Source organism: Lottia gigantea, assembly GCF_000327385.1.
Source record: "Lottia gigantea unplaced genomic scaffold LOTGIsca_22, whole genome shotgun sequence".
Lineage (NCBI taxonomy): Eukaryota > Metazoa > Mollusca > Gastropoda > Lottiidae > Lottia > Lottia gigantea.
In genome coordinates, this window is record NW_008708555.1 from 2,418,519 (window position 1) to 2,437,164 (window position 18,646).

The following is an 18,646-nucleotide window of genomic DNA, read 5'->3' on the forward strand; positions in this document are numbered from 1 at the left end:
TCCATTTATTATTATATTCCATCAAACTGTAATTGAGTATTCTACTGATAATCTGGAAAAGTTCAGCCTACCAAGGTAGTTATTCTACTTCACACTTGGCAAAGGATAATCTGTAAAAGACACCTGACCTGACATGTGACCAAAAATCAGCCATAGTTTGACGAACAATCAGCTATATATAGACAAGACCTGGATATACTTTCTTCTCACTTCATACTTCAAATAGATACAGAGAATTGGTTGTGATACTGGACTAATGATTTCTTCTGACTAAAGAATATACCTTCTGCTGATATTTTATACAAAATAATGTGCTTTAGTTTGTGAATTTAGAAATGTCTTCCAAATTAAGTGCCAGTGAAGGAGAAAACTAGAAATATTTATCATGAATTATTCAATATAACTTAATTTTATTAGATTAAATGTAGCAATCCATTGAGAATATATGAACAATAATTGTGGGCTGGAAGCAATATTAAAGATAAGAAAATAATAATCAGTTATGTCCCTTTTGATTGAGAAGAGAATAACTAGTCCTGCATTCCATAATGTAAAACATTTCAAAGTGTTGTGTTGGGTTTTGTTGTTTACCTACTTAACAAGTTGTATGATATCATTAGGTAATCTAAGGGAAGAAAATTATCGTTTTCTGAAAACTGTTTTATAAAAGTGAATTAACTGAATACATGACTGAACATGAGGATCATTCAAAGAAATACTGATATGTCAAGAAAGTTATTGTCCAATATTTTCTTAAAGAGTAAATATTTAAAATAAAATATAAGTGTAAATATATCTACCTAATGTGATGTTCTAAAGCATATTATTTTATTTTCTAACATTGTAATATTTGATTCTGATCTTTTCTCATATAACATATAGATCTACTACGGATATGGTTATCTACATATGTGCTCGATTTAAATTATAAGATTTGAACACATTGAGAAGCAGAGGGCACATATGATATATATAACATATCCCCTTGTGTTTTTTATGTGCTCTGATAAAGATCATGTGCTAGAGATCCTTGACAATATGCAGTTATTTTTAGTGTCTGGTTATTTCAAATCACAGATTCCCATATGACGAAAACTATTTGTTAATATTTCTCTATGAAATATAGTATTCATCTAGAATTGTTTCCTGAAGGGGATGTCAGCTTCTTGAATTTTATTATTTACAAGTATTTTTCAAAGATTTGTTTTGGTGCTTTTATTAAGTAGGTCAACAAATGAGACAACAAATTATCCATCTGTAAATATCCAGAATCAAATTTTCTAGAAAGAAAGAAAGAGATAATATAATGTTATTATATAATACCTGAAGAAAATGATATTAACTTGTATTATAATATAGTCCTGTATTCTATATAGATATATAATATAGTACATTGGCCCAGCTGTCCTGAATATTAGACATTTTTTCTGTTAATTTATATCACTGTGGACACTTATAACATTGACTTCCGCCATGCCAATTTTCAATCAGTCGTGGTTCTTGCAATGCCACTAAAACTAAGAGTTTATGTCATCATTATCATAAAAGCTTCTAATATCTAAGATATAAGAAACTTTGTGATAATGATGTCATAAAACGATCAGTTTTAGTGGAAATGCAAAAACCAGACGTCCGAAATTAGAATGGTGCAAATCGATGCCATCAGTGTGCCAGATATAAATAGACAGTTAACAATTCCTTTAACATAAAGAGAACAATCTATGTGACATTCCATTCTCTGATAACATTCGATATTCATCACACTTCGTATTCGTGACCAATGTATTTTTACATAGCAGTTTTATTCAGGACATTTGGGCCATAATCTTTTAATTTTCATAGATATATATATATAAAGATATCATAGATTAGATTTATTAAATATATTTCAAATTTCATCTTGTGGCCAATGTCCATTGTTTGAAAACAACATCAATCAAAAGAGGTCACATTTTGTACATCTAAAGATGAAATTTCAATTTAATTCATTCATAGCTGAAGTTTTCAAATAATTTAATTTAGTCATCAAATTTCATCCACATCAAATTTCATGATTATAAACTTATATTATCATTATTAAAAATCAAATAGATGGACATAGGTAGTTAATTATACAATTTAAAATAATACAATCCTTAAAAGAAACAATAATTCCATGTAGTTTGATGACAACTAAAATTTATATTCGAGTGGAATACTATCAGCCTTATTCTCACAAGCTTAAATTATATATAACTCTGATTTTAGAGATACTATAATCTAATTGATTAATGATAATAAATTCAAAATCAATTTTATTGTCTGATGTATCAGAGAAAATTATCGAAAATCGTTTTTATATCAGGACTCTTTTGCCAGTATGTATTTCATAGCCTACTTATGTCATATTTGAATCACTTTAGTGCTATCGTTTATAACATTCCACAGAAAGACTAGACCTCGGCTTTACTTCTCCATTTACCTCATGGAAAGATTCATCCACACTAACTTAGGTCTTCCAAGCTAAAGACTGCCTTTTGTTGTGTCGATGAAATTATGCCCTCACACCAATATCTTTTAACAATTAACGTCACCAAAAATAAAACATAACACTTCCAATAAGCCCCATAATGAGGTAGAGTTCATTTCAAGGAGTTAAGCAAATTGGCCTAGTGTTAAGGTGAAATGAGAATTTAACTCATAGAAATCACGGGCCTAGGTCCGAAGTAAGGACTGTTCATTTAAAAGTGCTGGTTAGCTTAATAATGTTTTGTTAGTTTAAACAATGGTACCGTCTTGTGCTATAATAAAGAAAAACCTGAGGTCGTTGTGAAGATAAGGTCAAGGACACCATCTCCATTATAATCAAACTGAAAACATAAGTCAAGAGGAACTAATGACACAGTCATATCATCATATTTGCTTTGTCAGTTGAAGAGTTCATAGAGGTTTTGAAGGTGTTAAAGACCAAATTCATTGTCATATTTTGCAACTCATAACACACATAGAATATCTTTATTCATTACTGTTTTTGCCAAAATGGCACTTTGTAAACTAATACATGTATTTTAAAGATTATAGAGAAGATTAAATTTAGAGATATTAAAGCCTATATTGTATATAAATATAATAGTTTTTATTTTATCATTGTATTATATTATTATATTATTATAACTTAATACAAAATAAATAAAACATTAATAATAATGGTTTGTTTTGTCTGAAATAGGCTGGGAATTTTAGGGTTTTGTAGACAAGCAACTCTTATAGCTTTAGTAAATTTTGCTGAAATGTGTGCTAAATCATATCCAGGCTATATTCGTGGAATAAAGGCCTACATGTTCAAACAGAATCTAGGTACAATTCAGAAGGTTCATGCTGTTGGCTAGATATAGCCTATGTAGGTGGTGAAAAGTTCATAGGCTGATTCAGAAGGAGTTATGCCACGACGATGAAACTTCAACATTTCCTTACACAAATGGCATTGTTTCTCTTCATATCAACAGATGCTGATTGAGTGATTTTGAAAAGCAGAACCAGAGACACCACTTTTGCTTTCATTAGAAAAGGAGAAGAGAGTTGTTTCCATTGCATCAACCACCGTTTTGGCTTGAAGTGATGGTTCCAACACTTATTTTGGTTGAAACAGTGGATGCACGTCCAACACAGGCAAAAATGGTGTCTCTGGTGCTATTTTTCTAGAATCATTCATTGTCTGTTGATATGAAAAAAAAAAACAATACGGTACCATAAGTATCAAGAGAAGTTGAATTTAATTTATACCAAGTTACATCTCTGTGGCATAACTCCTTCTGAGTCTGAGAAACTCTAGCCTACCCACCAGACTCTGACATGACAAGACATTAACAGGCCCCAATAGAAAGGACTAGAGGTTATCAGACTGCAGATGGGAGGTCTTATCCCTGTAGACCCTTATCCTTAGCCTACCAGTTATTTTGAGGTTTATTGCTGAGGTAATAATCAGCACAATGAAGTAAATTCACTTAATTCGGGAACTCTAGAGTACTGTTACTTGAAAAAGAAAAACTTGAGGTCAATGTTTGTGCTCAAAAAGACTTCTGTTAGGTTATCACCGCCTTTTATGACATCCAAAATTGTTGCCCGATGTCTTAATTTGATTTCTATTATCTCCCTTTGGTATATAGATGGCGTTAAATTCAAGATGTCAGCGCCCATTAAATAAAATGTTTATTTTGAAATTATTGTTTTCTTGGCTGATAATCATTGAAATTAAGTGCAATGAAGATTATGTTGCATCTAAGCTGAAATCAGAGGAATCTCAAATAGCAAGGTTCGTAAAATTGTTCTTCTTTCTTGTCAAAGATGTTGTATTATGTCAATTTTGAGATAAAGCTATATCTTGTAACTTGTCTCAGAAGAAATCTAGGACTGGTGTCTCATCGGTCTGTCATCACAGACTTCTTGATGTCGTCTTTAAAAATAAAGTTAAGTTTTAGGAAGACGAAAAGATCTCATGGAGCCAGGTCTGGTGAGCAGGGAGGTTGTTCCAGTGAGGCGATGTTCTTCTCAGCCCAGGCCATTTTGTGCAGGCATGCTGTCATTGTGGATCGGTCACAAAGTGTCCTTTCACAACCCCTCTCATCAAAGTCCTGGAACTTTTCTGACACACCCCATATGTTTATTTAAATAGCCCAACTCCAACCTTTGAACTCTTAACTATGTATGAATTACGCTATAGGCCTACTTAAAATTTCTTACAGAGTGCTTGAACAATCAATTGCGTCAGATTAGGCTCTTAAAGTTCAAAGTAGGCTACGAAATTACCATTGTTATTTATATTGTCTTGATAAACTGACAAAAGGGCAAAGACAGTAAAGAGGAAATTGAAATGCTAAATTAGATTATCTGCCAGAGTGAAAACATGAACATGATAATTTACCAGGCCTTTGAATTATTTTATCAACAATTCACGTTACAGTTGCCGCTACCTGCTACAGACATTGTGGCATACAGAAATCAGTCACACTCCATTTTCATCTGCACCTCTAATAGCTGATGTGGATGCAGACGGAGAATTAGATATTGTTGTCTCCCCATTTAGTGAGGTTTTCAATGTGGTAAGGGGAGAAACTGGTCGAACATTAGTTGGAGAGAAGTTTCGATGGCCAGTTCAGAATTTAAATGATTCCGTTCATTCTAGTCCAATACAGGTACCGTAGAGTAATTGTTTTTGTTTGATTGAGTGTAACTGGTTTATATATTGATTCAAGATCATTCATGAATGAGATTAAAACTTTATATTGATAATCCTCAAAAACATTTTTAAAACAGTAGATACAATCATCTTAATAATAACTTATGGCTTTCCATTTCATATAGCAAATACCAAGCTCCTTCAACTGACAAAGCAAATATGACGATATGACTGTGTCATTTGTTCCTCTTGACTTATGTTTTCAGTTTGATTATAATGGAGATGGTGTCCTTGACCTTATCTTCACAACGACCTCAGGTCAGGTTGTAATATATCAACATGATACGAAGCCGATAGGCCATTTTCAGATACCTCCAGTATTAGTTTTACATAAATGGTATGAACAGTTGATGATAGTACCCTATTCTGATTTAAAACGTTTCATTCCAGATCACATTTCACCTAATGAGGTATGTAGACCTACTTTCTTGACTAAAATTAAACAGAGTAAGATAATGCCTCTGTCCTGGCAAATTGCACATTGGATGAGATTGCTGATCTTTAAAAGATAATCTAAAGAAGGAAAGTGTGATGTAAAACTTTATAAAAATATCTGTTTTGACTAGAAAGATTGAATATTCCAAGCAGAACAACTTTTGCATGGCTTTAGAAAAGGCTCTTTCACCAGTAGAAGTCTGAACCATTTTAACTTTATATTTTACAGATAGGTGATTATATACCAGTTGATAGTCATGTATACTCTACACCAGTTTTAGCTGATTTAAACAATGATGGTCGCGTTGAAGAATTAGTCATACCGGTTACATATTTATTTGATTCTGAAGATTACAGGTAAAAAGAATTGAGAATTGAATGCAAATTCTTCTTTTTGTTTAAATGATGCATTTTTATTGGAATTTACACCCAGTTTATTAATATGTTAACTGATTAAAATCCTTTAGTACCGAACTAATGTTTGGAACCGAAAAATGAAACCCAAAATCCAAAATAACAGTTTGGAAATACATTGATATCAGCAAATAAATTATTCATATGAGTGGTATTGTTGAATCATGATTCCTAATACAAAATTAAAAATATGTTAAATTCGTGTCAGTATCATCACACTATTTTATGCTGTCTTTCTGAACATTGTATTATCAAATTGTATGGTATTTATTGCAGAGATTCTGATAGATTAAAAGATATTAGTAATCCTGATTTAGAGGACTATCTTATTGCTGGTATAGTTGTTTTAAATCTTACCAAGTTAGACATCATCTGGACAGCTTATCTTGGTCTTTCACAGGTTTGTTACTTTTCTGACCTTTGTAGACTATTTGTCAAGGTCAGTTATACACATGCACAAATTTTTTGAGATACTTATAAAGAAATAGAAATTCCAACGGATGTTTTTGGTAGATTTTTGTGTTCCTGTTTCTGATGCTATCCAAACATAAGTGGATTTTTTATAATTAAACTTTATTCCAAGAAAATGGAACTTCTGTGGTTCTTATATACATATCTCTATGACTAGGGGATGGCATTCCTGAGAATTACCATTACTGGTGTTTTATTTCAGATATCTTCTGCAGCACCAACATATAACTTATTTACTCCTACAGTAATTGACCTTGATGGAGAGTCAAGTGACCTTGAGATTATTGTGGGAACATCCTCTGGTGAAGTTCATGTCTTGACTTCTCAAGGTCAACAACGTAAAGGATTTCCCTATGATGGGAATCCTCTACATGGACAGGTATTTTATCCCAAATATTTTACTTATACATGCGTCAGAAATTGCAATTGTCTTCTTTGTGGGTTTACCTTGTCTTGTTGAAGCTAATTTCAAACTATTATATTATCCACAATTAGTCTGTCTACATGAACAAAATTGGACAGAAATTGCTTTAAATTTAAGTGAAAGTACAGGGTTGGAAAACAAATGTAAGCATGGTAGTCTTATTTGCCAAGAATTCCATATTGAATCAATAGGTTAATATTATATTGCAGATTACAGTAGCTGATGTCAACAATGATAGAATTTTAGAGCTGATCACCATAGATACCAATGGTAATGTTAAATGTCTGACACCAGATGGCAGTGTAATCTGGGAATCAGAAACTGGCGGTACATCATCTCCTGGAAGTCGTATAGCAGATCTGAATCAAGATGATCAGCCTGATATTATAATACCAACAAATACAGGGTGAGAATTACCCTTTATTATTTGACTATGTAGAGAAGCAGAGCTTTGACTTACTTTAATATTATCTATGAATAAGTTATAACATACTGACCTTTGTCTGTCATGTTCTGATGTCTGTCTTTATTGAGAGACAATTTTAGATTCCTTTTAATTCATATTGGATATCATTAAAACATGTAGTTATTTTGTAACTCAGTCTATACCTAATAATAGTTTTTAACTTATTATAGTAGTAATTGTTTTATTATAGTGACATATACGTATTAAATGGAACAGATGGAAGTATATTACCAGGCTGGCCTGTTAGATTCCACTCCAGGATAACAGCTAATGTATTACTGATGAAGTTTACTCCTAGAGGACCTCCTGACTTGGTAAGTATCTTGGTATGCATCTTTTGACATGAGACAAATTCATAACAGTCAAGAGCTTATCTCATGCTTTCAACACAAGCTTTTACTCCTCATCAACACAAATAGTTTTGATAATAGAATTAAATCTTCCATATTAGGTTATATAATGAGCAAAATAAAGTTACTGACTGAACTGAGAGACTGTTTTACAGTAGGAGCTTTAATGGCAATCTACTTTAAAATAAATTTTGAGACAATTGCTTGCCAAATCCTAAATCATCGATAAATTTGCAAATTAATACTTACATATTTTTACAAATATACAACATTGAATATAGATGTAGCTTACCAGAAACCCCAAAATTATTACTCCAAGAGAACGATATTTTAAGAAATCTTTCTATTCTAGGTATTTACAACTGAAGATGGCAGTTTACACATTCTAGCTGGTGATCAACGCTGTAAAGTTCATATTCCCGTCGGTGAAACCTCATTGGTTGAAGTCTTGTCACATGACCTGGTGATTATGTCAGAAGGGGTGGAGCTATTAGTAGCGACGAGGGATGGATCTCTGATTTGTCTAGGATCAGGACTAGAAACTCCTCCTGAAGCCTGGATTGGTGAAACAATGGTGAAGAGGAATCAGCTGATTTCTTGGCCTTCAGCAACTAAATCTATAAATGATTTCAGTTTTATTCCTAAAAAGGTAACTTTACTATAATATTGTAATTTTGGATTAATTGAACTTGTGAGATGTTATAGGTTATGATCTGTCAATCTCAATTGAAACTGGTTTTGATTTTAACTATCACTCCATTTGTCATAAGAATTTTAAGGCTGAATTGTGGATATGGCAGACACCTTTTACATACATAAACTTGTCAATGGAATGATGCGTCATTGAAAAAGTATTAATATCACAAAATAATTACACTCTATTTTCTACCATTATTTATCTTCCAGCCTGTGATATATATACCCTATCATATAAGATATGTTAAAGAAATAACAGGGAATACTTTCTGGACTGAGTTTGAAATAATGGATGATTCCATCACTAGAAAGTCAACTGATAAATATTATGTTAAGGTAAGTATTCATGTTAGTAGAGGTTTTATTGATGAACTCCTTAATAGGAAAATGTATTTGAAATCTAAGTTTGCTCTCATTGAATGTTAATGAACAATCTATTACACAACTATTTGAAAATATTTAAGCGTTAATAAGGAAAATCAAGCCAGATTTGTTTAAAAGATAACAATTGTGTTCCTTTCAAAAATCTATTGTTCTTTATATTATTATGTTCACAATCTATTACACAACTATTTAAACATTAATATTAGGAAAAGCAAGCCATTTTGTTTCAAAAATTAAAATTGTTTTCCTTTCAAAAATCTTTTTTTCTTTATATGCTGACGTGGATTTTTTTTTGTAATTTTTATGTATATTACAGATATATTATGGTAGTAATTTATTGTTATCCAGAATTTATGATAAACCTGGTGTTTATAAAGAAAAATTACACGTCTGGGCTCACCCTGGTAGAGGTCATGTGACTATTAGAATGACCAATCATTATGGTCAAGTTTTTACAGATTCTTTTGCAATTAGGTAAGATTGTGTGGAATAAACCACACTTCTTGATAATTGAGCTTATAAATTAATTTGCCAAATACCTTTGAAATAACAAGATCTATGATATAAACCTATTTTACACAAATTTAACAGTTTTTGTTTTTGTTAAAATATCTTAAAGGATATGTCAAAGAAATATTTGAGAACAAATGCAATTCAGAGTTTCTTTTTTAATTTGTGCCGTTGTCTGTTTCAGATTTAACAAACTGATTCTTCAAGATTTACAATGGCTGTTGCTATCTCCCTTTGTTGCCATGGTGATAATATTATTAGTTAATCATGGTTTTCCTGCTAAAGATCTACTTCCAGTTACATTCCAGTCTAAAACAAACTGAAAAATAAACTTGTCAAATGAACAAGCATAAATGTTTGATGGAAGAAAATAAAATGAATAACATGGGCATTAAGACCATTCAGTGAGTCCTTCCTTAGATCCTTACTTCAGATCTCCATTAGTATTAGCAGGGCTATACCATGAAGATGAGGAGTTAATGAGGCAATATGGATAACTGTAGCTTGAAAAACTAGTTGAAACTAACAAAAATATGAGAATATTATTCCATATTAGTAGGTTTTCAAGATTCTTGTTTTAAGTCTACCAGAATGATGATTAAGAGCCATCTCTTTAACTTTATTGATAAACTTTTTTTCTACGCAGTATTGAGTGCATAGTTCAGACTGTAGTTCCTCAAAAATCTAAATTTAGTGTTTTATTGTTAACTTGGTAGTTCTTACACTGATAATCATATAAAAACTGGACTTTAATGAACATCATAAAGATATACAGTAATCTGATTAAATAACGGCACAATTTTATGGTATACTACTCCTTAGTTTTATTACACACTAGATTGCAGATTGTTGAAACATAGTGTGCAATAAAACTAAGGAGTAGTATACCAAAAAATTGTGCCGTTATTTAATGTGATCTCTACCCCTAAAAGGATTAGTAATCTGATTGGTTAATACAACTATATTTTAAATCAGTTTGTGTGATTAGCAGATCAGATGTTCTGAGCAATAAAGTATCTTAAGTTGATGAGAAACTGACATCAGATGAATGACCCTCTGCTTGTTTTGGATCAAACTTACTCTGGCAGGTCCACAACAAAGGTACAAATGATAATGTAGAAAGTAGTCTATTAAAGATAAACATGAGTAAATTTGAACTGTATAAATGTGGCATTATGAAGAGTATATGTTTGTGATTAATTTTATCATATTCATGATATTATATTGTGATCATTTCTCATTGTTATTTATAAAGTTTTGTATAAAATCATTTATTCTTATCTTATTTTTACAATCTGAAGGTTGGAATTGGAGAGGAATTAGCTTGTCGTTTTGATGGCACTACAAGCTTATAACTCGTATATCAACCAACAACCTACTCCATCTTCATGTACCTTGAAAGGGTTATATCAATGGCAAGATTTATTGTGGACTGTACAACCGCTCGATAGAGTCGTTGGTTTTAGTCCCATTTCAGTCTTGATCACCGATTTTCGTCGCCGATGCAAATTTTGAGTAAAATCTCACGTGGGTCTGGGCTTACACGACAGGATTTATAATATCAAATCATGTTTGATGTTTGTCGCCAATCGTTTTATTGTATGATCCGCAAGTGATTATCGACAGTGGAAAACGAATGACTGAAGATTTTGTATCTGGAGATTATATCCTTAACATAGAAATTGGGTATTACATGTAAATAAAAAGCTAAACCAAATAAGAAGACATTTTATGTACATTTGCTTAGCATGCTCTGACTAATTCTGTGTAGCGTTAGAAAATACGCAGCAAACAGAAACATTTTTAAGAAGCGTCAGCTATTCAGAATCGACAATTTTCTTACCAAATTATTTAGATTTCTGTGGTTTAAATCCCCCAAATTTGGACGAAAGCCATGCATCAATGTTAGAAGATGATGTTTTAATAGGCCTATCAGGGGTAACTGTCATTGAAACTAAGGTTGTACGTATAGCAGGATACATTGGACTACAATTTGTACTAAACCAATAACAAAACGGTATGGGCATTTGATAGTGCGGGCACAAGATCAGTCTTGATCACCGATTTTCGTCGCCGATGAAAATTTTAAGTAAAATCTTACGTGTCTCCCCGCTTCCACGACAAGATTATCGCGTTGCCATTTTGTTCATAACGATCAGGTCAAAATAAAATACATTTTATATCAAATCTCATTAGGCCTACAATGATCTATTTTGACTAGGATTGGTATGACCTTCTCCATTGAGTAGCTTACCACCTTTAGAGTTATTCCCCGAATTTTAAAGAACGCAGATAATGACAAAGGTCACCAGTTTAGGGCAAAGTTTGGATTTCAAGGCTCTGGGATTTTCAATGTTTAAGCGGCGCTTCCTCAGAGTCTGTGAATTTAAGTCCTAGAACAATCGCCGGTGCCTAGCTACCCATGACGTCATAATCAAAAGTTATCTCTTGGAGAAGCTTTATAGACAAGGCGTTTATTTCATCTACATTTTTTTTCATTTTTCACGTAAGTTTGATAAAATATTTATGATATTTCATGGTAATTTTGCTTATTTTGATAATGTCTTATGCATGGAATAATTGGTTTATCCGAGTATGGCGTTTTTACAGTGAAAAATATGAAAAATGTTGACGGCAAAACGGAACCCATTTTTGGGGTCTTCGCTATAAGTTTAATGCTTACAACCAATAGGTGCATGTAATTTTGTAATATTTTTTGATAATTCTGAGAACTACGAAGTAAAGAACGAGTTTTTTTTAAAGAAAAATCTCAAACGGAAAAAAGTTTTTGATATTTGTAGCGTAAAGAGAAATATTACGCTGAGCTAAATGCTATTGCATTAAATTAATACTTTTATCTACTACATTTCAATTCATTCACATCAATCTTTTGTTTTAGTTTTCATTCATTAAACATTTCATCATCACCCTTCAATATGGAATCCTGGTTAAATGCAAGCGACAGTGAAATCGAGGATGTCAACACAGCTCGAGATTTGGTTACATTTGAAAACATCCAGAAATATTACAGTCCCCATTCCGATATTGTTGCTGCCTACACCATCGGGGATAGTTATACCACCCATAAACGAGACTGGATCGGATTATTTCAATCCGGTTGGGAAGATTTCAATAAATATGTGGATTTCCAGTGGGCAAAACTTAAGCCTTTCTCTCAATTACTACCAATGAGACGAAGAGTCATTTTCGAGGCTCCACATTCTAAGGTAAAAAATACTTCATTTCAATTTTCATCTTGCGTTGTTGATACTTCATTTCAATTTTCATCTTGCGTCGTTGCTATTTCATTTTCTAGCCTGATTCGTGTATCATGACTGTTTGATTTTCTTTTTTTATTCACATGACTGTTGTGTGGAACTCATTTCATCCATCCACCTGTCTGTGTCCTTTTAAAAACACTGTAGATTGTATAAAGCTGTCTTATTTACTGTACTTGTTGTAACATTGCTTGTTTGAATCTTACTAGAAAATATAATATATAGTTTCAACTATGGTCGAGGGCAAATGCTACCATTATTGGTTGGCTGTGAAACCCCTCGAAATCACATCCTCTGTAAACCAAAACCCTAAACCGTAATATTTGAACAGTCCAAACCGAATCACTATATAATCTGTATGAAAATCTCAATGTATTAGCAGTTCTATGGATCTGTTTGTACCTTTCGTATCTTCCAGATCGAAAATCTTCTGAACACATTCCAGTTTCTGTATATATCATCTGGTAATCAGGTCGTAGGAGTCAGCGACCTCTTTCACATCCTCGATTTACCTCAAGAATCAGATCTGAACTTTGACCTTCTTGAAAATGCCCTAATGGACGATGAGGAAGTGGTTATTGTACCCGAACCATTCAGTGGTTCAACAGGTAAGAATACTTTTCAAATACCGTGATCTTCCGACAACTGATGGGGGCATGGGTGCGTGGGATATACAGATCCGAAAATAAAAGTCATCTTCCTTGACACGTAAGTCATAAGTCATAAAATGACTATCAAATTGTACTTAAATTTCAGATTCTCCTTCAAAAACCCATATTGATTCGTCTTTTTACCTACCGGAAGTGGCTAACACCCTTGATTTAGATGAACACAACACAGTCTTAACACTGTATTCACCATCAGATAGAGTCAATAAAACATTAGCCAAGACAGAGATGCCTTTCGCTAACGTTCAAAACCAGAAAATCGTGCAATTTTTCAACCCAGAAGACTCAAAGGATCAACATCAACCAAGTTGGCTACAGAAAATTTTCACCAGCGCTCATCCACTTGTAGAAATGTTCAGAAAGGATGAAGAAACTGAATCAGATTCAAACGAGAAGATAAAACAGAAGCTAAAGGTTACATTCCAAGATACAACAAGTTTAATCCAACAGGAGTGTGAAGATCATAGCTGGGTCGATGATCTTCAAATCGTAGAGAAAGAAAACGTCGTAGAAGATTTTTACGATTTCGACCATCCATTTAGTCAATTTGCTTCCGTTTTCATGAATAAATCTGTTGAAGAGCCGAAAGATTTCATTGCATCCTCAGTTGTAGAAGAGTTTAAAACCCGACTTTCTGGAAGTTATGAACACCTAGAGAGTGTCTGTAGTAATGAAGATTGGCAGGATAGTGCTGATGCCTGGTCAAATGAATATGTCGAAGTTTTCAAACAAGTGAAGGAATCGAACCCACCATCATCGTACGATTTTTCAGATGATTTAGACTTAGATCTTTTATTCCATGAAAAGGCAGCTGGCAAGAAGAATCGAAAGGGTGAAGAAAGCAGACGTCCAAAACGAAAGAATAAGAAAAGCAGGAAGAACTCAAGAACTATCCAGCAATCAGAGAAGCAAACGCATTCTTCACACGGCATCGATACCACTTTATCGGAACCAAATTCTCAAGTAACAGTAACGGTCAAATCTACCAAACCTAGCTTAAGAAAGAGGCAAAGGAAATCCAAAACCGAGATCGTTGAAGTTCCAAACAAGAAGGCAGACTTTTCAGAGACTAGCCTGGCCTTGGTTCCATACAAACAACCCAAACCAATTATAGTGTCTCAACCATTTCTCTCGTCGCCTATTTTCTTCCCATCAGTTCCAGGATTTAGTCATGTTCTTGATATTGTACCATTTTCACCCAAGATGCTCCTGTCAATCCCATACCAGGTATGTTATGTTGAAAACCTTGCTTATCATTACTGTTTTTTTATGACCCATGTTTTGATGCATTCATTTAGATGTTGATAGTATTCCATTTCCATTCTTGTATAACCTTGGATATAAAATCTTACCTTTGAAATAACATTCGTGATCCTTATTTTCTAAACATGTTTAGCAATTGTCCACGCTGTGAAAATAATTTAAGTACAAAACTGAGGGTAAATTTAGCAATAATAATTTCTGTCGACATTATGAGAATGTTGCCTCTGTTTGTTTCATCTATCTATGACAATGTTATCCGTTTCCAAAATGACAGCCAGCTTTATGCAGGCTTTCTGAAAGGATAACAGATTTGACAAACACTGACCACGATTAATCTTGCATATCAATATATAATTTCATTTTCAGCAGCGGGAAACTGAACCAATTGCAACTCAGAGGAGAACATGCCGAGTCAAATTCCCATATTATACCAAGAAACAACATCAGAGTCTTGTCCGATCATCTCGTCAGAATTCAGGCTGTATCAGTTGTAAATCCAATAGAAAAATGGTTACAACCTTTAAAGAAAGATGTTCAACAGCTGAAAAACAACTTGGGGTGTTTCAAAAAGAACGAGCTGATTTCCAAAACCAGATCAACTTAATAGTAAGTCTGCTACTATATATTGCCCAGATATTAACACCTGTCAAAACTCAAGTTCCCTTCGGTTCATGTGCTGAAAGACTAGAGTCGTGTAATCGTATTTTAATGGGTTATTTCGTTTTCAGAGGGAGGAATTAAGAAATATAAAATCCCAGAAAAAAACAGAAACCGCTTCAGTAGCAACATTAACTGATAGAGTTGAAGATTTGGCAATTATTGTCCCTGAGGCTGATGATATCATTAAGAATTTGAATGAAAACAATGAATTGTTAGAGATGGCTTTCCAGTCTTCTTTAGTTGATAATGCCCAGCTTAGACACGAAATGGTAAATTTAAAATTTATTCAGTTCATTCTATGTCAGTTATATGTCTGATCATCTTGTGTTGTCAATATGATCCTTAAATCCTCAAGACCACTTGTTTAAAAATAGCGATTCATGTTACGATAATTGAATCTCAATGATCAAAAGTATTGTATATTTGACACTTTTGTCTTGTACGGATTTCCTTCCTAACAACATATTTGTTAAACGAAAAGCCTATTTCTGTTTTATTGTAGAACTCCATGCAAGAATCATTGAGAACCTTGAATAAACAGTTCCGAGAAACAGCCAGTGAACTTCGTACAACCATAACAGAAATTGAGAAAAAACAGTCAGCATTAGAAAGTAGTCCTAGATGTAAATGTGAAAGCAGCAGTTTGGAGACAATTGGTAGGATTAGTTTTCTTTACCACGGACTGGCGAATCGAAGGTTGGGAGAATGGGGTGGCTTTTCTGGGTTTTTTTTTTGTCACGAGTCCTTCGGGTATTAAACAGTGGCAAACGCATGCAATGGGAGGGGATGGATTGATGTTCCTGGGGGTTCTTAAATTGTTCGTCTGAGACAATTCTGGATCCAGAATGAATTTATAATTATGGTGGCAATTATTCAAAGAATATTAGGAACAGAAAATACACAGGGGCGTAACCTGGTTAGAATATAGAGGTGAAATCTTGACCTTAAATAAAGAATGCGTTAAATGAAAAGACTTGGACAAAGATTACTTTTTAAGGGATTGATTCTTTCTAGCTTCTAGAAATCTCAACCCTGTTGACATGTTTTGTTACCGATGTACAATTTCAGAAAAATTGAAAGTAATCATTGAAAGACGAGAGCAATGGATTGTATCTCTACTGTTACGAGTGGATACGCAGAGTCATGAAGTAGAAAACAAGAACAAAGACCTTGCAGCATTGAGAGAGCTTCTTGAGGTAAGATAATCACCAGTTATACCTTTTACAATTGCTGGACCATTTCAAACAGTCTGACCCAGACCAGTTTCTTCCTATGCAGTTTTCTCTGTGACTTAGCCTAAACTCGCCTTTAATGATCTGGTGAATTTGAGTCATATACAGTCTATGATAATCAAATTGTGAAGTCATTCCTTTTATGTGTGTACTTAATAGAATCACTTTCATTGTTACTATTTTATTCTAGAATGAACGTCAGAGGGCCAACAAAGCTGAAGACGAACGAGAGGAATTAAAAGTCAAGATGGCGTCAATGGTTGCTAAGCAGTCTACATCTAGAGTTGAAGATCAACCAACATGGTCAGGAGTGGTTGCTAAACCGGTAAATACTTTTCTTGCTCCACATATCTCACGTACTTGTCTACTGAACATGCTCATATGAACAGAACAATCTCAAAGTTGGTCAAATCTATCAAACTTGAATTCTACTTATTCGCATGAAGAACTAACAGAACTCTCTATGTCCTCTATCTTCGGCGCGGTTGTTGACGGTAAATTCATTCTTTACTCTATGGCCTTGTTCATTGGCTCGTTCAGGAGCAGTAACATACAATTTCGTTTCTTGTCCTCTTTTTTATGTCTGTACCTAATTGCTCACTCTATGGATTTAAAGGTGGACAAAATATTTGCCCACAAAGATTTTGAAAACATAAAAATCTAAAATTTGTCCACCTTTATTTCCAGGAGTCTGCGATGAAGACACTTTGGAATATTACACAGAAGGCTGTTTGCTACCCAATATGCAAAAGAGGTTCGTGGACTTGAAACTGTTCAATTGATAAAACAATCGAATGCACCTTAACAAGGGTAGGAAACTCGACGCGTTCTAGTCGGTTTGTAGATGACTCTTTATTAACCAGGCGTGTATATAAGGATCCATTCATAATGATTTCATCTCGGTTAGTTTGATTATTTGAAAATAGAAGGACGTCAACGATCATCATCTGATTTCATTGATTCACCAACTGTAATATTTAAATTTTCATGTTATGTTTTGTAGGAAACGATCAAGAAAGCACGTGTACAGTTCACATTGTGTGATGAGACAATCAACCAACCAACACACAGTAGAATAATATCCAGCCAACCAAAACCATCCATTGAAACCAGCCTATCAAAATCTTTAGAAAAGTGCAAATCCAAAGCTGAATTGTGGAAAAGATATAACGCTGAATTGAAGAAGCAAATCGATGAAGGTTTATGTCGATTTTGTGGCATGTCTTTTTCTCCACTTGTTGATAAAAGAATCATTGAAGAACACATTTCTTACCATAAACAATTCAACCACACTTTTTAAAAAATAGCTTTCTCATTTAACCATGGATTCCTAAACAAACTCAAAATGATAAAATTAAGTACTTGAATAATTTCATACTCAAATATTATGCAACAAATGATTTATTAAAAAAAAATTGGAAATGATTATGCAAAAATTGTTTTTAATATCATTTGGGCTTTACTATTTAAAAACCTTTATTGAAAGATTTTCAATTGAAATATTAGCTTGTCATTTAACCACGGATTCCAATATACAAAAAGAAATCCAATATTTAGTAATTTTTGTACTCAAAAGTTGTGCAAAAAATGACCAATTAAAAATAGGAGATGATTGTACAAAAATGATGAAAACAAATTATTTTTCATATTTTAGGTTTTTTCTAAAATATACTCAAACGACATATTAGAAACAATTTATTTATTTATTGTGTTTTATTAATCTAAAATTTAACATAAATTAAGAGAAAATATCTCACGCATGATTATAAATAACAGAAAAATAGTTTTATAAAAGTCTTCCATAAAAATTCATTTCGTCGTTCATTCATCATCATTCACTCACGTATTCATATTCGCCTTGTCTATAATATAGTATAATAATCAAACATTTTAAATTGAATTAGATTGAGTATTATACCATACCAGTTAAAATTATGATAAAACTTGATTGGAAATGAAACAAAAATATTAAAGATTCTTTCCATAAACGTAAAAATATTAGACTTTTTATTTATTATGTTTATTATGACAAATCTTAATATTGTTTGGAATATTTTTATAAATGAAATAAAAATGTTTGAAAGTTAAACAATTAGTTTAAGATTTGCATCTTTTGTTAATTCCGAGCCTGAAGGAGTGTTCAGGGTTGGTAGTTTGGCACGACGTCAGAAACTATGCAG

General features: G+C 33.0%; 2 protein-coding genes across 2 annotated transcripts; both read left to right on the forward strand.

Annotated features, from left to right (window-relative positions):
• Window positions 1-4,184: 4,184 nt before the first annotated feature.
• On the forward strand, window positions 4,185-9,688 carry LOTGIDRAFT_159926 (hypothetical protein; the record flags this gene model as incomplete). Its single annotated transcript, XM_009054615.1, has 12 exons — window positions 4,185-4,291; window positions 4,940-5,171; window positions 5,422-5,625; window positions 5,880-6,007; window positions 6,341-6,464; window positions 6,738-6,914; window positions 7,169-7,365; window positions 7,616-7,739; window positions 8,128-8,424; window positions 8,682-8,807; window positions 9,172-9,329; window positions 9,550-9,688. The coding sequence occupies 12 exons, from the start codon at window positions 4,185-4,187 to the stop codon at window positions 9,686-9,688; spliced, it is 2,013 nt and encodes a 670-aa protein (XP_009052863.1).
• Window positions 9,689-12,301: 2,613 nt separating this feature from the next.
• Window positions 12,302-18,473, forward strand: LOTGIDRAFT_231800 (hypothetical protein; the record flags this gene model as incomplete). Its single annotated transcript, XM_009054616.1, has 9 exons — window positions 12,302-12,592; window positions 13,062-13,251; window positions 13,400-14,538; window positions 14,941-15,180; window positions 15,303-15,503; window positions 15,737-15,890; window positions 16,303-16,430; window positions 16,657-16,791; window positions 17,470-18,473. The coding sequence occupies 9 exons, from the start codon at window positions 12,302-12,304 to the stop codon at window positions 17,764-17,766; spliced, it is 2,775 nt and encodes a 924-aa protein (XP_009052864.1). The 3' UTR covers window positions 17,767-18,473.
• Window positions 18,474-18,646: the final 173 nt, after the last annotated feature.